Source organism: Ursus arctos, unplaced genomic scaffold (genome assembly GCF_023065955.2).
Source record: "Ursus arctos isolate Adak ecotype North America unplaced genomic scaffold, UrsArc2.0 scaffold_11, whole genome shotgun sequence".
Classification (NCBI taxonomy): Eukaryota; Metazoa; Chordata; class Mammalia; order Carnivora; family Ursidae; genus Ursus; species Ursus arctos.
The window spans coordinates 61,145,901-61,171,026 of NW_026622775.1; the positions used below are offsets into that span (position 1 = coordinate 61,145,901).

A 25,126-nucleotide genomic window follows, 5' to 3' on the forward strand; every position below is an offset into this window, starting at 1 on the left:
ACTCTTGATCTTGGGGTCATGAGTTTGAGCCGCATGTTGAGTATAGAGATTACTTTAAAAGAAAAAGAAGAGTAAAATGCATCTTCTTTTGTAAGAGTATATTATCTTGTTATTTTCAATGGAGTTATCTTTCATTGTAAAAATAAATGGAAACAAATTAACTAGAGAGCCTTTTTAATTTCTCTGCCCCCTTTCTCCACCTCCTCTTTTATTTAGCCTTTTATTTTTAACAGAGAGAGTGTGCATATGAGCAGGGGAGAAGGAGCAGAGGCAGAGAGAGAATCTCAAGCAGGCTTCACACCCAGCATGGAGCCTGACTCCGGGCTCAATCTCATGACCCTGAGATTATGACCTAAGCCGAAATCAAGAGTCAGATGCTCAACCAACTGAGCCACCCAGGCACCCCTACTCTAACTTTCCCCAACACTACCACTCAGCTCTTAAGAGAAAATCATTAACATTGTGATGGCAGAAGGTTTTGTTTTTTGTTTTTTGTTTTTAAAGGGAATCTATTTATTTTTTTTATTTTTATTTTTTGATGTAAAGTTCGATGATTCGTTAGTTGCGTATAACACCCAGTGCACCATGCAATACGTGCCCTCCTTAACACCCATCACCAGCCTATCCCATTACCCCACCCCCCTCCCTTCTGAAGCCCTCAGTTTGTTTCTCAGAGTCCATAGTCTCTCATGCTTCATTCCCCCTTCTAATTACCCCCCCTTTCTTTATCCCTTTCTTCTCCTACTGATCTTCCTAGTTCTTATGTTCCATAGATGAGAGGTTTTGTTTTTAAGAACTATGTTCAACAAGAGTTAAAGCAAAATAAATCCATCAAAATGAACAAATAATTAGCCAAATAATTGCCGTCTTTATAAGTATTCCCTCTAATTCTGTAAGCAATGATAATCTTTGACAGGTCAGGATTGACTCTAATCCTGTTGTTCATTATCTATGTGACCACCTATTTTTTTTATTAATTTAGTAGGCTATGATGATACACCAGGCATTCCATTAAGTGCTTTGAATACTTTATCTCATTTTTATACTTTTTTACTAAGAAGAAAACTGAGATTCAGAGAACTCATTTGCCCAATATGGTACAGCAGGGAAGAAGTATGAGACTACAGGCCATAAGACTGTTGGTCTTTAATAGCTGGGCAATCACTAGTCAGGTATAGGAAGTTGAGTAACTTACTAAACATTTCTTGTCCAATTTCATCCTCTGTATAATAAGGACAATCAAAATATCTATTTCATTAAATTATCATGCTTATGTCCTAGGTTAGAACTGGGCACCAATCATCTGCAACCTGTTTTCCTCATGCTGACCTAGATTATTTCCAAAATATCCTTCAAGTCTATCATTGTGGTATTTCAAAGTCGGTTGTGTTATAACCCATGTCCCTCTCAATTAATACATTAAATTTCTCATAATATCCAAAATAATTTAGTAGGTTAAGAAGATAAGAATAGCAAAATATTAGCTAGAACTTAATCCTTCAGTATGGAACTTAAAATGTTAAATATTTTTGAACAGATCATGAGATTTTTGCCATAGAATTACTCAATATGACAGTTAGCAGGAAAAAAAAAACCATAATTCAATAAGCAATTTTTAAAAGTTTCATTAAGTGCTTGCATTTTTTTTTTCTCCTCTTGCCTGTTATTGAGCAACCAGACATTCAGTAATAGCTGTTGAGAACTCATCACTTGTCTTATTAAAGTTATAACACATTGTCTTTGAAAACCAATGCCAAGAATTATTTATACCTTTCAGGCTACACTAAAGTTTTAAGAAAAATCTTGGTAATAAGTATAAAATTGGTGACAAGCATAAAAAAATTACCCAAATAAAAGTGAAATACACCATGTAATATATGAAAGATTAAATAAGTTGAAACAATGGAATAATTAAGATAATAAAAAATAAAACTAAAAATAAGAAAATACTAAAACATGGAATGTCAAATACATCCCAGCATCAGCATATATGGGTGTGTATACACATCTTACTGATTACATACTCATACATCTACATTAATATGCAAACATATTAGAGACATATTTCCCCAATTATTATTTGTTTTCTAGTTTTCAATTTTTTAATCACATATGTGGATTCTCCTTTGTGATTTATTTTATTTATTCAGTTATAATTTCCCTCCTCATCTAGTAGTCAGAAAAATTTTGACTTTATTGTGTTATAGTATCAGAGGTTTTATTTTTATATTTAAGTCATCAATCCATCTTGATGAAAAGATAATGTGATTAAATTCAAGGGTAGTTAAAAACTCATCTACAACTGTACCATTTTCTGAAACAAGATACATTTTCTAGTTGGCTCGTAAAGACCTGGAAAACATAAAACAGTCAAGGATTAAGGGAGCTCCTTAAAATTTTCAAACAATAAATTCTTAAAATACTGCAAAACTCATGGCTGGCAAAGAATATAAGAGGCGAGGCACTGTGGGGCACCTGGGTGGCTCAGTCATTAAACGTCTGCCTTCAGCTCAGGGCGTGATCCCAGAGTCCTGGGATCAAGCCTCGCATCAGGCTCCTCCGCTGGGAGCCTGCTTCTTCCTCTCCCACTCCCCCTGCTTGTGTTCCCTCTCTCGCTGGCTGTCTCTCTCTCTGTCAAATAAATAAATAAAATCTTAAAAAAAAAAAAAAAAAAAGAACAAGAAGTGAGGCACTGGTGGATGTGTAAACTGCTGTAAACATTCGCAACAAACTGACAATAGAAATCAGGAGCCATACAATTTATCTCATCAATAACTCTACTTCTAAAAGCAATGCTACTAAATAATCTCAAATTCAAATGATGACTTATGAATCAAAATACTGTGCCATTAATGTAATAATGAAAAACTGAAAGAAATTTAAATGTCCAACAGTGTGAATATAGCCTAGTAAATTGTGATATATATATATGAAAAAATTATATAGAGTTCAAAATAAATTTCACTAAACATGTTAATTCCATAGATTAGTTAAGGTTTACTGAAAATCTGTGATACATAATTGTATATGCAGTATAATCTTTTTATATAAAAGCTATAAAGTTTCTAATTTACACTTACTACACACACATGCATACACAGAAAAATGCATAGAAGAAAATGCACTAGGATGAAAACAGTGATTATCCTTGGGAGAAGAAATTGAAACATGATGTTTATTTACCTTTTTTCACTTTTCTATGTATCCATGCTAACATCTTTGTTGTTATTTGAATCTTTGATACAGCAACCAAATCCATATCCTAATTTATACATTGTTTTTGAGACTGTGAATTTGTCTTTAATAAAATGAAAAAGGATCCTTGAAGAGTAATTTATAAAAATGCTGATGGATAATTATTCAGATTTGAGGATCTTAAAGTGTGACTTCTGAATTTCTGCTTGTTTTTCCAAAAGAAACTAAGGTTCCCATAAAAACTCTGAGTCCTTAGTAGCACCCTATCATGATCTAGAATTTGCCATGCTGCGTTAGCTCCCACTCAGACCAAAAATATCTCATAAATAGAAATGCCAAAAAGCTATTCTGTTCCTTGATTGTCCCAGGTAGGATTGCCCCTAACATATTAGCCATGATCTCCAAGTATCTTCAGTTTAATCAAGTAACTCATAGATCTGATAGATATGCAACTATGGATGCCATTTTTTTCTCAACTCTCAAAGAGCATTCTAATATCCTTTAAATTTGTTCTATCGACCATATTACCATATGTAGATGTAAAATCTTTCAATTTGTTAAGTTTTGTGCTATCTCTTTCTATTTCATTTGGAGGAGTACAATTCTTAATGGTATTCTTATCTGTAAATTTTAACTCCCATTTATGCTTTTGTAAAGTCTGTGTTTTTCTAGTAATGGTGAGAAGAAACGTTGATGGGCTGCGGGGAAAGGTGAGCCAGCTTGAGCTGAGCACTGAGTGCCCTGTTCCTCATGTGTGTCACCGGATTGCAGGCAAAAGGCCCTGTGTCTCCAACTAAGGTGCATGCTTACTGCTTCTCTCTGGGCCAACAGAGAGTACTGTACAAAAAGTATTTTGTTTAGAGCCAAAGACTTGGTCAATGTCAGTATTACAAAGCAAGAAAGTTGATTCCATGCTCTCCCGGACATCATAGTTAATATCCAGATTCCCATAGCGCTCCAGTATCCCCCACATCCAAGCTTGAAACACCCTCAGAGCTCCTGCCCTGAGTGCTACAGATCTCTCCTGGGTACATTTGGGGTTATCTTCTTCAAACTCATCCCAATTGCCTTTCTGCTTCAGGTGGTTTTTCCTAGTTGCTGCCCCCTTCCAACTTGAAACTTGTTCTGGTTGTCATGGTAATTACGCATTTTGCTTATCTTTTTTTATAAATATTCATTCTCTATCATTTCTAAGGATTTGAGTTCTGGGAAAGGATGGTACATTAATAAAATAAAATTTAAAAAACACTTTTTCCAAATGTATCTTAGATGTTTTTATTCTATTTTTTAAAACCCCTTAGTCAATTAAAATAACATTATATTATTTAAATCTGGGTGAATTTGGCCAGGGAATACATATCTTTATGAAAGTCACTATAACATAACAAGGAAAATAGTTCTCTAGGGTTCTTTTATATTTCTTACAAATATTTGTTTTATAAAAGTCAAGCATGCTTTTTCAAAAATATTTTGGTTTGATATTAAATTAATTATGTAAGTTTAAAATGGTTTACTAATATTTAATTGATGCTCATGAATTTTTCATTTATTGAATCATATTACATTTTATGTTATATACCTGTTACATTTTTTCTTTTGCTTTTTCATATTTCCTATTGTGTTACCCAATTTTTCAAGGAAAAAATACAGGAATCAGAATGGTTATGCTTGCATTTTTGTACTTAGTTTACATGAGAGAAATTCCAACATTATTATTAGTTTTTTATCAATTAAATTTTTATGCTTTAACCAAATCTTAATTTATAATTTTTTCTGCTCTACTATTGGAGACCAAAAAATCATGTGACAATCTCTGTCTTTCAAATCTTTGTTGTAGGAGGGCGTGGGTGGTATAGTTGGTTAAATGCCCAATTCTTGTTTTCGACTCAGGTCGTGATCTCAGGGCTGTGATCTCAGGGCCCTGATCTCAGGGTTGTGAGATTGAACCCTGCATTGGGCTCCACACTCAGCACGGAGTCTGCTTGAGATTCCCTCCCCCTCTCCTGCTGACCTTCCCGCTCATGCTCTCTCTCTCTAATAAATAAATAAATCTTTTAAAAATATATAAATAAATAAATCTTTATTGTAAAATGTATGATTTTTCACTATGATATGATTTTTCTCATGTTTTTTAACTAAATTTTTCCTGTTTCTCATATTAATATTGAGATCCATGCTTTTGTTTTTGTCTTTTGTTTGCATTTTCCTATTACATTTTTATCAGGTCTTTTATTTTTCAAGTTTTTAGGAAGATGGGGAACATATCCATTTTCCACTGACATGATTTTTATTTTTATTTTTATATTGCATTATATTTGGCAAACCATTGGAGTTTCCATTTTTCTACCAATGGTTTTAACTTTTATATCTAGCTTAGTAAATGATTTATGTCTTATTTCTATTGCATAGTTTATGCACTGCCTTGTATCTTTTTTTTTTTTATTTTTGCTATATGGCCTACTTTCCTTTGGTGTTTCTATTTTTTCTCTCTTGTTTTCAAAGTATGGACTCTTGTGATTTAAAATATTTTTTATATTCAAGTCTTTTTAAATCTGAATAGAACCCATCTTTATTTCACTATCTATATCAAGACTGGGATAGTATATATTGACTTTCCTGGATGTGAGATGAGATCAGCACATCCAGTTCTGGCCTTTGTTAAACCACCAGATTTTTCTGTGACTTCATTAAAAGTAAAAGGAAAATAAAAGTAGGAATACCTACTCATTCATGTGATTTTTTTAAAAGTTACCAGGGAGGTTGAGGAAAATGACACACGGCACATAACACCAGAATATTTCTATAAATGCTCTATATACACCTTTTTATCCCATAATAATATTCACTATGCCAATTGTGACTTTTCTCCTTTTTCTCTCAGTAACGTATCTTGCCTTGCTCCTTTGTCTTTTCTCAAGTTTTCATCCTCTCAACCCTCCTTCCCTCTCTTCTCTCTCACTTGCTTCCCTTGCGTCTTCCCCTGTTCACACTTGCTTCTATGCCCTCCCCAATAACGACAGAGTTGCTGTTGGTCAGTCCTTCTCAATTATTTAAGAGAAGTATTCCTTCTCTCATTTTCCATAATTTCCATTCATCACCACAGTTAGCAAATCAAATCATTTGCAGGGATTAACTCTCCTCTGAAGAATGAGCAGGTGCATATATAGTTGGCTTCTGAACAACACAGGGTTGAACGGCGCAGGTCCACTGACCCATGGATTTTTTACAGTACAGTGTTGTAAATGTATTTTATTTTCCTTATGACTTTCTTAATAACATTTTACTTTCTCTAGCTTACTTTATTGTAAGAATATAGTTTATAACATACAAAATATGTGTTGACTGTATGTCAACAATAGGCTATCAGTAATTAAGTTATGTGGGAGTCAAAATTTACGTGGGTTTTTTTTTTTTTTTACTGTGTCAGGGTTGGTGTCCCTAATGCCCTCATTGTTCAAGGGCCAACTGTCTATGCTTATCGTTATTGACCTATAACCTTCTTTTACCAGGAAAATAAGTGAAGATCATACACAAAGAAAGAAGAACTATTTATCTTGTGCCTTCTCTACCATCTTGAGGCTCATGGCCAAATCCTCTCCCCTATTCTCTTTCCCTGTAGGGTTGGGCTTAACTCAACTCTGAAGGTTTTAGGGTGTTTTTGTCCACTTAAGCTGAATTGTCATCATTAAAACTTAGGAATTAGATTTGTAACACTATCTTGGAAATATAAACATCTGTCTTAGATCTCAAAGGAAATCAGGCTGGTGAGGCAGTAACATCTGTTGTCACTTTGCTTCTTCTGTGAGCATCTCACCACACTTCCACTGGCCATCCTTCTATTTCTTGGGGAAAAATAATCTTGGGTATTTGCCCTACAAATTTAATCTCTCCCTCTAGGGTGTCTGCATCACACTAAAGGGAAAAGAACTCCACATTTATATATAGGATATATATATATATATATATATATATATATAGTCTTTATCTATAGGGACTATGGATATAGTCCACCATAAGATGTCCCTTGTCCCTCCTTGTGATGTCCCTTGTCCCTCCTTGTTTTACCTGAAAAAAAAAAAAAACCACAACGTTAAAGTCATTTCTTTCTCATTAAACCCTGGGTATAAGCTTCCCTTTATCCATGTGATCACACTAGAAGCAAATTAAGAGAAACTGTCCCTAAACTATGTTGAATAAGTACTTAGGAGCCCCAACTGGAATTGGAGATCCACCTATCACGACTTTTCTTTCCAAATCCATGCCTCCCTGAAAATGTTGCATCTTACTTTTCCAAAACCAAACTTGCCAAATTTTTATCAGGTATGGATACAACTTACATAGTATGTAATAGTTCTTACTTCCTCTCAGTAAATTCTGACTCCTTCTTCCTCCAACTCCATCACAACCAACACCATTCAGCTAACTATTTGCTGTTAGAATAGTCTTCCTAATTCATAAGTCTGATCCTGTTTCTCTTCTGCCCAAAAAATATTACATAATAAAATTCAAACTCCTCAAGATCACACTCATGGTTCTCAATCTTCTGGCCTCAATCTACCTCCAAATCTTAACTTTTACTCTTCTTTTTCGTTGCTTATATTGCATTTAAATCAGACTATTTGCAAATCCATTAGCAGGGCTGGATTTTCATGCTTTTTTTTAATGCTTTTTCCACTTGAAATGCTATCAACACTTGGGCACAAATAGAAGATCATAGGGGAAGGGAGGGAAAAATAAAACAAGACAAAATCAGAGAAGGAAACAAGCCATAAGAGACTCTTAATTATAGGGAAAAAACTGAGGGTTGCTGGAGGGGAGGGGATGGAGGAATGGGGTAACTGGGTGATGAACATTAAAGAGGGCATGTGATATAATGAGCACTGGGTATTATATAAGACTGATGAATCTCTGAACTCTACCTCTAAAACTAATAATACACTATATGTTAATTAATTGAATTTAAATAAAAAAAATAACCAAAAAAAAAAAACACTTGGAAAACTTAATCAAGCTTATAATTTGAAATCTTATCCATCTCAAATCTCATGTTCATCACTGACCTACATTATTTCTCACTTAGAGATAATCACTCCTGACTTTTTAACCCCACTGGAAAACAATAATCTACTCTCCCTTTTTATTGTACTTGCAGGTATATGATTAACTGTGACATTGACAGTCCAATGAATGCTGCCCTTGTATTCATATTCTTCATGTCTTATGTTATATTCATATTCTCCCTACAATGACTCTGGACTTGGCAACATTACTGTTTGTAAAATGGGACATTGGCAGATGTGATACAAGCAGAGACTTGATAAGTGTTTGAACACTGGCCCTTATCTCCTTGGGAAACTTCCTCTTAGAATTTAAGAAGTTGTTATACTAAAAGAATTTCTAGACTCTCCTGCTTAAAGAGGACCCATGTAGAAAAACAGGATATTGTACACCAGATGTAGAAAGGGACCACTTAGAAAAAAAAATGAAGTGCTCTAACTTATGGTCATCACCGAGACCCAAACACCGTAGAGAGCTCTTTTTCAACCTTTTAGCCCAGCCCATTCACCAGTTTCCTACCATATAGGCAAAAGGATAACCTACTCTACTCACAAAATCATGCAAAATAACAAGTCATTGTTTTAAGTCACTAAGATTCCAGGTGGATTGTTATGCTCTGATAGATAACTGAAATAGTATGTTTTTCTTTTCCACTGGATTGTAAACACTTTAAATTAATTCAATGTGTTCTCATTTTGTTGAACAATACTTAGCATAGTGCCTTATAAACTGTATGTATTAAATAAATATCTAATTTAATATGGTGTCCTGTTATGCTCATTACAAATCTGGAAGGTTAGCATGACAGATTTTTTAATCCCTACTTTAAAATAATAGAAATATCAGTTAACATTTGTATAGTAATTTAACATGGTTCCAAAATGGATAAAAAGTAAGACGACCAAACTGGAACTAATAAGCAATTACAGTAAGGTTGCAGAATACAAGATTAATATACTAAAGTTAATTGCTTTCCTATATACCAGCAATGAACCATTGGAATTTCAAATTAAAAACACAACAAAGATGACTTTTTAAAAAAAGGAGAGATATTCCATGTTCATGGAGAGGAAGAATCAATATTGTTAAGATGTCAATTCTCCTCAACTTGATCTATATAGATGCCGCAAAATCCTAGTAAGTTATTTTGTGAGTATCAACAAACTGATTCTATAGCTTATATGCAATGGCAAAGAACCCAGAAGAGCCAATGCAATATTTCAGAATAGCAAAGTCTGAGAACTTACACTACGTGACTTCAAGACTTACTAGAATACTACAGGGATCAAAATAGTGTGGTATTGGTAAAAGAACAGACAAATGAATGGAGCAAAAAAGAGAGCCCAGTAATAAAACCACAAAAAGAGAGTCAAGTAACTTGACAAAAGAATAAAAGCAATCCAATAGAGAAAGGACAGCCTTTTCAACAAATGGTCCTGGAAAAATTAAACACACAGACACACACACACATGCACACACAATTAAATCTAGATACGAATATTATATCTATCAATAAAATTAACTCAAAATCGACCACAGACTTAAATGTAAAATGCCAAACTACAAAAATTCTAGTAGAAAACATTAAAAATCTAGATAGATGACTTTCGATTTAGTGTAAAACACAAAAGCACAATCCATTAAAAAATATGATAAATTGGATTTCATTAAAATTAAAAACTTCTGCCTGTGAAAGTCTCTGTTAAGAGAATAAAAACACAAGCCTCAGACTGGAGGAAATATTTGCAAAACAAAACACGTATCTGATAAAGGACTGTTATCCAAAATGTACCCCAAAAACTTAACATTCAACAGTAAGAAAACAAACAACACTACTAAAAAGTCAACAATTGAACTTAAGAGATACCACACCAAAGAAGATACACAGATGGCAAATAAGCATATGAAAAGATACTCAATATAATAAATCATTAGGGAACTGTAAATTCAAACAATGAGATACCACTACACACCTAGAATGTAGAATGGCCCAAAACCAGAACACTGACAACACCAAATGCTGGTGAGACTCTGTGACAACATGAACTCCCATTCATTGCTGATGAGAATGCAAAATAGTACGGACACCTTGGAACATAATGTTACATTTTACAAAGCTAAACATAGACTTATCATAGTATCCAGCATTTGTACTCCTTGGTATTTACCCAAATGAGTTGAAAATGTGTCCACACAAAACCCTGCAAAAATCAACTATATTCATAATTGCCAAAATCTGGAATAAAACAAAAATATCCTTTAACATGCGAATTGATTAATGTGGTGTAGCTATACAAGGGAATATTATTCAGTGATTAAAAGAAATGAGTGTTAACCCACACAAAGGCATGTAAGGATCTTAAACACTGCTAAGTGAAAGAAGCCAGTGAGAAAGAGCTAGATACCATATGATTCCAATGATATGACATCCTGGAAAAGGCAAATCTATGGGATAGCAAAAAGATCAGCAATTTTCAGGGATTTCTGAGAGGGAAGGAGGAATGAATAGGTGGAGGACAGTGGATTTTTAGGGCAGTGAAATTAGTCTGAGTGGTACTATAATGATGAATACATGACATTATCCATTTGTCAAAACCAATGGTACTACACAACGCAAAGAGTAAACCCTAATATAAACCATGGACTTCAGTTACTAATGTATCAATATTATTTCATTAATTATCAGAAATATATAATATATAAGAAAGAAAACACATGGTATAAGGCTTGGCACTTAGTAGCATTGCAATGAGCCATGAATCTATAACTAAATGGTTAGCAAATACCAGAAACTATTATTGTGCAATTGGCTTTTATAGAGGTGAGATATTGAAAGTCCATTTGAAAAATATTTTTGTCTTGTATACATTTTCCCTTTTTATTATTTAAGTAAAAAAAAAATTCATTATATAGTAATTTTATGTATCAACTTAACTGGACCACAGGGTGCACAGCTGTTTGATCAAACATTATTCTGGATGTTTCTGTGAGAGTGTTTTTGTAGCAAAACTAACGTTTAAATCGGTAGACCAAGTAAAGCACATTGCCCTCCCTCCTGTGGGTGGGCCTCATCCAATCAGTTGAAACTCTAAATGGAACAAAAAGGATGACTCTCTCCCAAGTAAGAGAGAATTCTTTCTGCCTGACCACTTTCAAACTGGGACATCATCTTTCTTCCTGCCTTCAAACTCAAATTGAAACATTGGCTCTTCCTGAGTCTCCAGACTCAAACTGGAATTAACCATTAGCTCTCCTGGGTCTCCAGCTTGACCACAACTCATACTGCAGCTAATGGAACTTGCTCTCTTCCATAATTATATGAGCCAATTCCTTATAATAAATCTCTTCACATACACACACACACACACACACACACACACACACACACACCCTATTGGTTCTGTTTCTCTGGAGAACCTGAATATATTTGGTAAGAACAAATTAAATTTTGTTGACCAGATGACAAAACTACATCCTATTTTTTGTAAAGTCCACTTGCATTGGGGTTACTTTTTAATTCATTAGGACTGATTTGTGTCTATTCTTCTTTTCCCAAGAAGCCTGACTTCCTTTTCACATATACTTTGATAATAAGATTACCCTTACAATTATTCGTGTGACCTTAGTGAATCTGTTTCCTATAGCACAAGGGGTCTACAGTTACATCTTTGTCACTGCCCTTAATATTACATTATTCACAAAGTATCTACATTTTTATAATGTCCATTATCATTTTTTCTGATTAAACAACTATGGAATTATTATTTTTGCAAAATTTTCCCTTACAATTTTCCAGATTTTTTGTCTTTTAAGTTAGAGCAGTTTTCAGAATTTATATTGTATTTGATTTTCATGAGAACTAAAAATAGATGTTTGTTTCTTTTCTATAGAGATCTTTTCCAAATTATCTCTTTATAGTATCCTTCTTCCCTTTATCCTATTGACTCTTTTGATGTATCTATTAGGTTTTTGGTTGTTTGTTTTTTTTTTTTTTTCTCTTTTTCTCATGTGCATCTAGTGGCAATTCTGGCTTTTTTTTTAAATCTGAAAAATAACGGCTAGAGTTTGGGATTCCCCACAATTAACAATAGCTATTTTTTTAACTTTAAAAGAAGGGTAAAATGATCTGTCAGAATTTCCTGTTCAATTTTTCACCAGTTAGAGAAAAACGGGAGATAAATGAAAAGTGGTTTTTCTAATATATTTTTGATGAAACTCTTGAGTCAGGCTGAAATTTCTCTATGCTTTTTTATCCAGCAAGACGTCTGTTTTAGACAGCACTGGTACATGCTGTACTGGGCTTTACGCTTTTCACCTAATGTTTAAACTCTGGGTTGGTAAAATGCACCTACCATTCTTGAGGGTTCACTACTAGCTCATGAAATGTGGAAAAATAATGTGTATATTGTTGGGAAAAAAAGATTAACATTTACTTACTATTTTGCCTTAGATTCCAAGAAGCTCAGTGATAAATAAACTGCTCTACTATATTATTATTTTTTTTAATTTTTATTTATTTATTTGACAGCACACAAGCAGGGGGAGTGGCAGGCAGAGGGACAGAGAGAAGCAGGCTCCCCGCTGAGCAGGGAACCTGATGCAGGACTCGATCCCAGGACCCTGGGATCATGACCTGAGCAGAAGGCAGACGATTAACCAACTGAGCCACCCTGGCGCCCCTCTACTACATTATTATTAAGAATAACTAACTTATCTTTAGCTCCTTCTAAATTGCATTTCTGGGCCATTATATGTTAATTAGAATTTGATACATATATAAGAACATTATCAGCTCCATATTTTTTTTCAATTTGGTGTTATATTTAATTAATAAAACAGAAGTATTTGTAAAGAAAACATGATTATAGTCTTTTTATCTGTAGGTACATATGAAATGAAACTCACATTGAGGTTATTCTTCCTTACATACAACAAAAGAATAAGAAACATATTGCAAAATGTGCCTACTATGATTCCAAGAATTTCTGAAACATTATACTGGTATAAACAATAATCAAGCCTTCCAAACACCTCCAGCCCCCCAAAATCACATCATCATATAAACTTTGATCAAGAACTTCAATCCCAAAAATATCATTGTCCTCGGGAAAAAAGATGGCAGAGGAGTAGGGGACCACTTTTGCAGCTGGTCCCCTGAGTTGAGCTGGATATGTACCAGACCATCCTGAAAACCCACGGAATCAGCCTGAGACACAGGAAAATACATCTGGATCTCTACAAATGAACATCTCCAGTGCTGAATATTGCGGTAGGAAGCAGGGAGCCATGAATCCGCGCACAGATATCGGACGATAAACGGAAGGGGGTGGGAGCCGCCAGGCTTGGGCGCCGAGAAGCAGTAGCCACTTGCACTGGGGAGCAGGCCGGACTCGCGGACTGGCACCCTTAAGAGAGCAGACTGAGACCTTGAGCCCCAGAATGTGCATGCGACCAGACTGAAAACCGGAGCTCCGGAACGCTCACTGGAGCCGGACTGATACCGGGAGCTTGGGAGTGGGTGCACGGCCAGATTGAAAATCGGAACTCCGCAGCGCGCACTCGACCTAGACTGAAACAGAGAGCTCGGGAGCGCGTGGGACCAGACCGAAAACCAGCGCTCCAGAGCATGCGCGAACCACACTGAAACAGGGATCTCAGGAGCGCGCACAGGAACTGGGGGCAGCTGGTGGTGTTGGAAGCACAGGGGACAGAGACATGCTGGCCCTGGAAGTGAGGGCTGGGAGAGCAGCTGTGGGGTGCACAACCCGGGACGCTGCAGGGTTTTTCGCAGCACCAACAGAAACAGAGTTAAAGTGGCCAGGAGAGCTCAGTGGAGAGCAGACTGTGATCTCTCTGTTCTGAGACAGAGACTAGGGTATGGCCACTGTTGCTCTGACTCGCAGAAAAACTGCCAGGGAAAGCTGCCAGAGAACAAAAGCCCAGAAATACTGCCTCACATTGGGCCCATCCCCATCCCCTGTCACGGGGACAGGGCAACTCTAGCCAAACAGGGTTGCCTGAATATCAGTGTGGCAGGCCCCTTCCCCAGAAGGCAAGCGGAAAAATCAAGAAGCCCACATCCCTAAGGTCCCTATAAAACAAGTGCACACTGCCTGGGTCCTGGTCAATAATTTGGGCTCTGGACAACCCCGCAACCTCTCCTCATCAGAATGACGAGGAGGAGAAATCCCCCCGCCCCCAGCAGAGAAAAGATAATGACTCTGTGGCCTCTGCCACAGAACTGATGGATATGGATATAACCAAATTGTCAGAAATGGAGTTCAGAGTAACAATGGTCAAGATGATGTGTAGGCTGGAAAAAAATATTAACAAGAATATAGAATCTCTAAGGGTGGAAATGAAAGCGAATCTGGCAAAAATTAAAAATGCTATGAATCAAATGCAGTCAAAACTAGATGCTCTGATGGCCAGGGTGAATGAGGCAGAAGAACGAATTAGTGAATTGGAGGATGGGATGGTAGAAGAGAAAGTTAAAACAGAAACTTGGCTCAAAAAAATCCAATCTCAAGAATGTAGGTTATGGGAGATTACTGACTCAATGAAACATTCCAATGTTAGAATCATCACCATCCCCGAGGGGGTGGAGAAAGATAGAGGTTTAGAAGAGATTTTTGAACAAATTGTAGCTGAAAACTTCCCTAATCTGACAAAGGAAACTAGCATTTGTGTCCAAGAGGCAGAGAGGACCCCTCCCAAGGTCAATGAGAACAGACCTACACCACATCACGTCATAGTGCATTTCGCAAATATTAGATCCAAAGATACAGTATTGAAAGCAGCCAGGGCAAAAAGATTTCTCACGTACAGAGGAAATAATACCAGAATAACATCAGACCTGTCTACAGAGACATGGCAGGCTAGGAAGGGGTAGCAGAGTATTTTCAAAGCTCTATCCCAGAAGAACATGCAGCCAAGTTTCCTTTATCCAGCAAGGCTGTCATTCAGAATTGATGGAGAGATAAGGACCTTCCAGGATTGGCAGAGACTGACTAAATTCGTAACCATGAAACCAGCCCTACAGGAGATATTAAGGGGGGTTCTATAAAAGTAAAAAGGCCCCAAGAGGGATACAGAACAGAAAGTCACAATCTATAGAAACAAGGACTTCACAGGCAACATGACATCATTAAAATCATATCTCTCAATAATCACTCTCAATGTGAATGGCCTAAATGCTCCCATAACATGCCACAGGGTTGCAGATTGGATAATAAGACATGACCCATCCATTTGCTGACTACAAGAGACTCATCTTGAACCTAAAGACACATCCAGACTGAAAGTAAAGGGATGGAAAACCATTTTTCATGCCAATGGACCTCAAAAGAAAGCTGGGGTAGCATTTCTCATGCCAGACAGATTGGATTTTAAACTAAAGACTGTAGTTAGAGATACAGAAGGACACTATATTATTCTTAAAGGAGGTATCCAACAAGTGGATATGACAATTATAAATATCTATGCCCCCACCAGGGGAGCAGCAAGATACACAAGCCAACTCTTAACCAAAATAAAGAGACATATAGATAAAAATACGTTAATAGTAGGGGACCTCAACACTCCACTATCAGCAATAGACAGATCACCTAAGCAGAAAATCAACAAAGAAACAAAAGCTTTGAATAACACACTAGACCAGTCAGACCTCATAGATATATACAGAACACTACACCCCAGAACAACAGAAAACTCATTCTTTTTGAATGCACATGGAACTGTCTCCAGAATAGACCGTATACTGGGTCACAAAACAGGTCTCAACCAATACCAAAAGACTGAAATTATCCCTTGCATATTCTCAGACCACAATGCTTTGAAACTGGAATTCAATCACAAGGAAAAATTTGGAAGAAACTCAAACACTTGAAAACTGAGAACCATCCTGCTCAAGAATGATTGGGTAAACCAGGGAATTAAAAATCAATTTAAACAATTTATGGAGAACAACGAGAATGAAAACACATCGGTCCAAAACATATGGGACACTGCAAAGGCAGTCCTAAGGGGAAAATACATAGCCTTGCAAGCCTCACTCAAAAGAATAGAAAAATCCAAAATGCAGTTTTTGTATTCTCACCTCAAGAAGCTGGAGCTGGAACAGAAGAACAGGCCTAACCCATGCACGAGAAAGCAGTTAATAAAGATTAGAGCAGAGATCAATGAACTAGAAACCAGGAGCACAGTAGAGCAGATCAACAGAACTAGAAGCTGGTGCTTTGAAAGGATAAATAAGATCGATAAGCCACTGGCCAGACTTATTCAAAAGAATAGAGAAAGGACCCAAATTAATAAAATTATGAATGAAAGGGGAGAGGTCAAAACCAACATCAATGAAATAGGAAGGATCATTAGAAACTTTTATCAACAACTTTATGCCAATAAATTAAACAACCGGGAAGAAATGGATGCCTTCCTGGAAACCTATAAAATTACAAAACTGAAACAGGAAGAAATTGATTATTTAAACAGACCAATTTATTATGAAGAGATTGAAGCAGTAATCAAAAACCACCCCAAAAACAAGAGTGCAGGGTCTAACAGATTCCCCAGGGAATTCTACCAAACATTCAAAGAAGAAATAATACCTATTCTCCTGAAGCTATTTCAAAAAATAGAAACAGAAGGAAAACTACCAAACTCATTCTATGAGGCCAGCATTACCTTGATCCCCAAACTAGGCAAAGACCCCATCAAAAAGGAGAATTACAGAACGATATCTCTGATGAATATGGACGCCAAAATTCTCAACAAGATCCTAGCTAATAGGATCCAACTGTACATTAAAAGTTTTATCCATCATGACCAATTGGGATTCATCCCAAAGGGTGGTTCAACATTCGCAAATCGATCAGTGTGATAGATCATATCAACAAGAAAGGGTCAAGAATCATATGATCCTCTCAATAGATGCAGAAAAAGCATTTGACAAAATACAGCATCCTTTCCGGATTAAAACCCTTCAGAGTGTAGGGATAGAGGGTACATTCCTCAATCTCATAAAAGCCATCTATGAAAAGCCTACAGCAAATATCATTCTCAATGGGGAAAAGCTGGAAGCCTTTCCCTTAAGATCAGGAACACGACAAGGATGCCCACTCTCGCCACTATTATTCAACATAGTACTAGAAGTCCTTGCAACAGCAATCAGACAACAAAAAGGGATAAAAGGTATCCAAATCGGCAAAGAAGTCAAACTGTCTCTCTTCACAGATGACATAATACTTTATATGGAAAACCCAAAAGAATCCACCCCCAAACTACTAGAAGTTATAGAGCAATTCAGTAATGTGGCGGGATACAAAATCAATGCTCAGAAATCAGTTGCATTTCTATACACAAACAATGAGACTGAAGAAAGAGAAATTAGGGAATCCATTCCATTTACAATAGCACCAAAAATCATACGTTATCTCAGAATTAACTTAATCAGAGACAAAAAGGATCTATATTCTAGAAACTACAAATCACTCTTGAAAGACATTGAAGAAGACACAAAAAGAAGGAAAAATATTCCATGCTCATGGATTGGAAGAATAAACATAGTTAAAATGTCTATGCTACCCAGAGCAATCTACACTTTCAATGCAATCCCAATCAAAATACCAATGACATTTTTCAAAGAACTGGAATAAACAGCCCTTAAATTTGTGTGGAACCAGAAAAGGCCTGAATCGCCAAGGAATTGTTGAAAAGGAAAAACAAAGCTGGGGGCATCACATTGCTGGATTTCAAGCTATCCTACAAAATCTGTGATCACAAAGACAGCATGGTACTGGCACAAAAACAGACACATAGACCAATGGAAGAGAATAGAGAACCCAGAAATGGACCCTTGGCTCTTTGGGCAACGAATCTTTGACAAAGCAGGAAAAAACATCCAGTGGAAAAAAGACAGTCTCTTTAATAAATGGTGCTGGGAAAATTGGACAGCTATATGCAAGAGAATGAAACTTGAGGGGGTTGGGGGATTGGGATAGACCGGTGATGGGTATTAAGGAGGACACATATTGCATGGTGCGCTGGGTGTTATATGCAAATAATGAATCATGGAACATTGCATCAAAAACTGGGGATGTACTGTATGGTGGCTAATATAACAAAATAAAAATTATAAATAAAATAAAATAAAATAAAAGAATGAAACTTGACCACTCTCCCACACCATACACAAAGATAAACTCCAACTGGATGAAAGACCTTGATGTGAGACAGGAATCCATCAAAATCATAGAGGAGAACATAGGTAGCAACCTCTTTAACATGGGCCACAGCAACTTTTTTCATGACACATCTCCAAAGGCAAGAGAAACAAAAGAAAAAATGAACTTGTGGGACTTCATTAAGATAAAAAGCTTCTGCACAGCGAAGGAAACAGTCAAAAATCTAAGAGGCAGCCCACAGAATGGGAGAATATATTTGCAAATGACACTACAGATAAAAGATTAGTATCCAAAATCCAAAAAGAACTTCTCAAACTCAATACATGGGAAACAAATAATCAAATCAAAAAATGGGGAGAAGATATGAGCAGACACTTTTCCAATGAAGACATACAAATGGCTAACAGACACATGAAAAAATGTTCAAAATCATTAGCCATCAGGGAAATTCAAATCAAAACCACATTGAGATACCACCTGACGCCAGTTAGAATGGCAAAAATGGATAAGGCAGGAAACAGCAAATGTTAGAGAGGATGTGGAGAAAGGGGATCCCTTTTACATTGTTGGTGGGAATGCAAGTTGGTACAGCCACCTTGGAAAACAGTGTGGAGGTCCCTTAAAAAGATAAAAATTGAGCTACCCTATGATCCAGCCATTGCACTACTGGGTGTTTACCCCAAAGACACAGACGTAGTAAAGAGAAGGGCCATATGCACCCCAATGTTCATAGCAGCATCGTCCACAACAGCTAAATTGTGGAAGGAGCTGAGATGCCCTTCAACAGATGACTGGATTAAGAAGATGTGGTCCATATATACAATGGAATATTACTCAGCTATCAGAAAGAATGATTTCACAACATTTGCAGCAACATAGATGGGACTGGAGGAGATAATGCTAAGTGAAATAAGTCAAGCAGAGAAAGACAATTATCATATGGTTTCACTCATTTACGGAACATAAGAAGTAGGAAGATCGGTAGGAGAAGAAAGGGACAAAGGAAGGGGGGTAAACAGAAGGGGGAATGAACCATGAGAGACTATGGACTCTGGGAAACAAACTGAGGGCTTTAGAGGGGATGGGGGTGGGGGATCGGGATAGGCTGGTAATGGGTGTTAAGGAGGGCACGTATTGCATGGTGCACTGGGTGTTATACGCAAGTAATGAATCATGGAACTTTACATCAAAAACTTGGGATGTACTGTATGGTGACTAACATAACATAATAAAATTTTTTTATTTAAAAAAAAAAAGAACTTCAATCCCCTCCAAAAAAGAACTTCAAACAAAAACAACATTCATCATTCTCTTCGAGTATGATAAAAGAGGACTTCCCTCTATCATTAAATGACTCTTTATCCTTCATAAATTCAGTATGATTTTTATAGAATAAGTGTATTTAGAATTACTTCATTTTTAAAAGTTACAATATTATACAAGTGACTTATCATATAGGAGCTTTGATGCCTATCAGGGACATAAAAGGCCATCTCTTACTTTAACTACATTGAGGCTATTAGGCCAACCAATTCTACATGTAGATGCAGAGGCAAGTTTTGCTTCTGATGGGTTTAGCTGACCTCATTGCATGCATTCTCTTCAAATAACATATCAACACATTTAAAATATATAAAGGTTATTTTTAAATTCATTTTGTCACATTTTTAGAATTGGAAGTCATGAAGATATTCTTGACTTTTTATTCCCACATCTCTTTTTACTTCTAGAGATATAAGTTATCATAGTGAAATTTTCTCTGACAGCTAAAACTCAAGCTTAATATTCTATTTCCTGTGAAAAAGGATTGGATTATATAAATGTGACATGTGTCAAATGGCAATTTCAAACATTAAAAGTTATCATCTTACCTGGAGGCCATCACTCTGAATTTAAAGAAGAATTTTTTAGCTATTTAATAAGATTAAACATCATACTTTGAATTTCAATCATTCTAAATCTTGTATCAAAGTCCATGTTTTAAATGTTTGATACCAGCAATAAATATGTGAATGCAATTGTTTCAGCATGTGGCCAGACTCCAAGTCACATTCTGTCTTATTGGGGTTTGGACACTCACAGCACGTTGTTTTCAACAGCATTAGAACTCCAAGTCTGTGTTCAACATAGCACCAAATCTGCAAACAAACCATTCCAACACATAAAATACACCGATGACCCTGACAGTGATGATTCTGACATAGCCGAAATGAAGACAGCTAGAGCGGTGTGCCCTTTCAAAGCAATCAAAACTGTTCAGCGTCAAGAGAAAAAAAACAGAAATTGTCACCATGCAAATGTTTACTCAACTTAAGTATACTCTAACCAAGTACACAAATAACTGACCTGAGTCGACTAATGTTGTGTGGATATAAAAGGGTAGACAGTCTTTGGGAAACACAATGAATTGACAGTGATAACTTACTACAGAACATCAAAATAGGGGAGATAAAGGGAAAAATAAATAAATAATGTTAAATCAGTTTCCTTAGCAACTAACCAATTGACATAAAAAAGAAAAGGATTTGCTCTGTCTGCTTTGAACTATATGCTGCTACATAATTTGCTTATTATAGACTCTATATAGAAGAGTATCTGATATAGGATTTTTTTCATTACCTCCATGTCCAAAAGCCCTGGGATTTTGTCAACATGTAAAGGTCATTTAAATAACAATGTTTTTCTATCCATTGTTTAGAACAAGACCATAAGAAACATAAACAAAACCAGAGAATTTCATTGGGTCTTTAATATCATATTGAAATACCTGATTTACCTTTGTTGTCTTTACTGTGTGGACTTGCATGAATATGACAAATGTCACAGTGAAAATATCTAGATTTGTATTTATATTTCAACGTGATGGGAAGGTAATTTTGTCATAGTGGTAAAAACAGAATATCTTGGCGACACCGTGACGAGCCAGAATCTGTTTGTTAGTGCAGAGTGAGAAGTGTCTCCATGTTACATGAGGACAAACAATGGACACTCAGAAAAACGTTCAACCCCCAGAGCAGCAACCAATGACACATATCTGTGGGAAATGTCACACGGAAAATTTCATAAAATCCAGGGATCCAGTCAGATGCAGAGATTGTGCATACAGAATAATGTACAAGAAAAGAATTAAAAGGTGGTGGCTTTTGATACTCAACGAAACACAGAATTCAGAGAAATGCCTTCGTTTGTACTCGGGTTTGCTGTTTTGTTTCTCGTTGTGTGGCTTTTCATCAGCATACTTATCTTTACGAATACAACCAAATACACATGATTTCATATTTCAACCACATGGCATTTAGGTGTTAATCGTTTTTATAAGAAAGTTACTTTTTGTTCAACTACTGTTGAACAATAAAAAATTATTTTTTTGTTCAATTACTGTGTGTGTAAACTGACACACAATGGAGGCTAAAAGTGCTTTCCCAAACCACACTTTGAATCAAAACCTGGAATCCTCTGGCTCTATTGTTAAAAATGAAGGTTTCTAGAGCTCTCTAAAGGTCCGATTAAGTAAGTTCCTTGGAAACTACTCTTTCACATCACCAACCGTTAACTCCCTAGCATCATATAGTATAGAATGTACTGACGCACTTACTGTCAGTGTGCACACATGATTTTTCATTGTAGTATTTATATTTAAAATATAGTTTATAAAAAATGTAATTATATTTTTCATTTGTTACTTGGTGTAGGTCTTTCTGTATCTGTGTACAATGCTTGACTATCTATTTAAATCTTTCTTTTAATTCCAGTTGGTTAACATAGAGTGTTATATTAATTTCAGGTATACATATAGTGATTCAACACTTCCATAGGAGAGAAATTTTAATGGTTGCTTTCTGTAAAGTAAAATCAACCCCAAGGAAAGTGGATGAAGCAGACGAGTAAGGAAGGTACAGTTTCCTCGGTATAATCATTTATTAAGGTAAAAAATTCTTTCAGGATATAAAAATAAAAGGGATTAGTTTGCACTGAATTATTGGATAAATGTTTGAAACTTTTGCCTTGATTTTAGGGATTAGGAATTGATGGTCCCACACCTATCCTCAATCTATTCCAGGATTCCATCATTATGGAAGGTTGTGGTGGCTTCCTTAACATTCATTTTGAAGATTAGATATATTCCAATTGTTAATATTTTTATTCATGTCTATGTGTCTCTGGCATTTGAAAATCTATGCTAATTTCTAAGAACAACTGTCTTTCTACTCCCATCCTCAAATACTAAGTTCTATAAATGTATTCTGTGCTCTACAAATACAGCCATGCTCAAATTTTCAGTGTTTCATTGATTCGGGTTTTTCTTTAGCCATGTCTTTTGTCATTATGATGTGTTAATTCTTGACCTTGTTCTTTTTAGACAGAAGTGTCCCCATATATGAGATTTCTCTATGAAAGCCCTTATAACAAACCCCAACTCATTGGAAAATATATTCTACTCTTCACTGTTCTTAATTTGATCACAGGTCCTTTGCATGCCAATAGTTAAATTAAATATTATTTTTTTAGTTAACTAGAGAGCAGTTTAATGGAAAAAGTATTACCCCTGGAACTCAAGACTGCCATTTCAGGCAGTCACCTACATTTTTGTGTCTCCATCTATAAAATCAGGGTAATTTGGCCTCTTGCTTACCATGACAGTTTTAAGGAAAAAAAATCGAAAATAGATATAAAATTGCTTTTAAAAGATTATTTTGAATAGTGCTCATAAATATAAATATCAGTAAATCTGAGCTTGAAGTTAACACATAACTTGTCCCCTACTAAACTGCTTACCAACTATAAACTTGCTCTTCAGGAAAAGCATATCCAGGTCTACGGGGAAAACACTGGAAATGGGTTAAAATCTAGCCTTGCTATTCACTGATAGGCCAGTTCACTTCATTTCTTTTAACTTCAGTTTCATTATCAAAGTGGAGGAATTATGGTGATCAGTACATGAAGAAACCCGTGCTGTGAGGCTCTAAAGCTATATTCAGAGACTGAACTTATGAAAAATTCAAAAATAGTAGATAAAATCAAAAATGACCAGTCCTGGGGCGCCTGGGTGTCTCAGTGGTTAAGCATCTGCCCTCAGCTCAGGTCATGATCCCAGGGTCCTGGGATAGAGCTCTGCAGAGGGCTCCCTGCTCAGGGGGAGTCTGCTTCTCCCTCTACCCCTCCCCCCTACTTTGTGTGCACGCTGTCTCGCTCTCTCTCTCAAATAAGTAAACAAAATCTTTAAAAAAAAAAAAAAAGGAAAAGAAAGAAATGACCAGTCCTAAGGAAGAATAAAATACCATATAAAGTAGGAAAGTGTAAACTGAGAAGATGTAAAAGTAAGTTGCCTCCTCACATATATAAACATACGCACATCTCCATCCCTCCTAGAGTGAGTGTCATGTAGGAAATTAGTCAAGAGAACATGGTTATTCGAGCAGAGGGCTCAAGGATGACAGGAAACCTGCCAGAGGAAGACAAGGGGAAGGAGCATCTCCTGAAAGAGGAAACAGCTAGTGGAACAGCTGGCCTTGTTCCCACCTCAGAATGAAGCCCGGGCGACTCACATTTGAAGGTAGGTGGAGGCCACCTCACTTGGGGCCTTGTGATGGGAAGCTACTGGAACAGTAAGCAGGAGACTGACATAGTGTAAGACTCCAAAGATTACTCAAGGTGTTCTGTAACAATGGACAATATAGAGACAGGTGAGAGAGGAAGCCCAATGAGGAGGCACCCGTGATGACTCAGGCTGACAATAATGGGGGTTGGGCCAGGGTGGCAGCTTGGAGGGAGTATGAAGTAGCTGGTTGTGACATACATTTTGAAGTTGAGCTAATAGGACCTATTGATGGATTGGCTCAAATGCTCAGTAGACAGTGTGGACTTTGGTGAATGGCTCTGGGTCCAAATACCCACAGTGCCCCTTGTTAGCTGGCAGTGTGACTTTCCCAGGGTTCATCTTCCTCATTTGTAAGGTAAACATGAGCTAATACCACTGATCTAAAAGGTCTGTCGCAAGATAGAATGAAATAATCCATAACAGCGTTCAGTGTAATAAACGTTCACTGTTATTATCACCACTACTGGAATTATTACCACTTACCTACCACAGACGATTGTATTAAACCTTGGGATTGATCTCCCAGCTACTGGCCTTCCTGTCCTCCACACTCTTCAACTTGCTCTTTCTCAAACACGAATTTCACTGCTCTGACTCCTTTCTTACCTGTCACCACTTCAACCCACCTCTCATTTAACCTTTGGGTTCTAAAGAAACATTTAAATTTCCTTAAAGAGGTGACAGGCCTCATTTCTTTCCTGCCTGTACCTTTTCTTATGCTTTTCTCTCTGGGTGAAATGACTTTTTCTGGGGTTCTTTTCAGGACTCAACTTGAGTGTAGCCTCAGGAAACCTTCCTGACTTTACAATTCGATAGAGTCCTTTCTTAAGAGGCCCCATGACATCTGATCTAGATTATAAATTCTAAACAAGAGAAACTGCTGTAAGATCAAAGCTGGGTCCACAGTGGAGCAAAAATGGATGTCTCAATAAATGTTGAGAGAGTTGCACTTTTAAAAAAAAAATCTTAAAACATAAAATGTGTTCTTCTTTTGATATTCTTCTGAGCAGAGGAGGGAAGACCTTCTGATACGGCACCCAGAATTGCTGGGATTCTCAGCTGTCATAAAAGAATGCTAACCCTACTCATATGC

The 25,126-nt window shown here is 36.5% G+C and overlaps 1 protein-coding gene across 1 annotated transcript; it reads left to right on the forward strand.

The window, feature by feature from the left end:
• Positions 1-21,415: 21,415 nt before the first annotated feature.
• Positions 21,416-24,849, forward strand: LOC113270029 (DNA-directed RNA polymerases I, II, and III subunit RPABC4-like). The gene is made up of 2 exons (XM_044391159.1): positions 21,416-21,629; positions 24,797-24,849. The coding sequence occupies exons 1-2, from the start codon at positions 21,416-21,418 to the stop codon at positions 24,847-24,849; spliced, it is 267 nt and encodes an 88-aa protein (XP_044247094.1).
• The last annotated feature ends 277 nt before the right edge of the window (positions 24,850-25,126 follow it).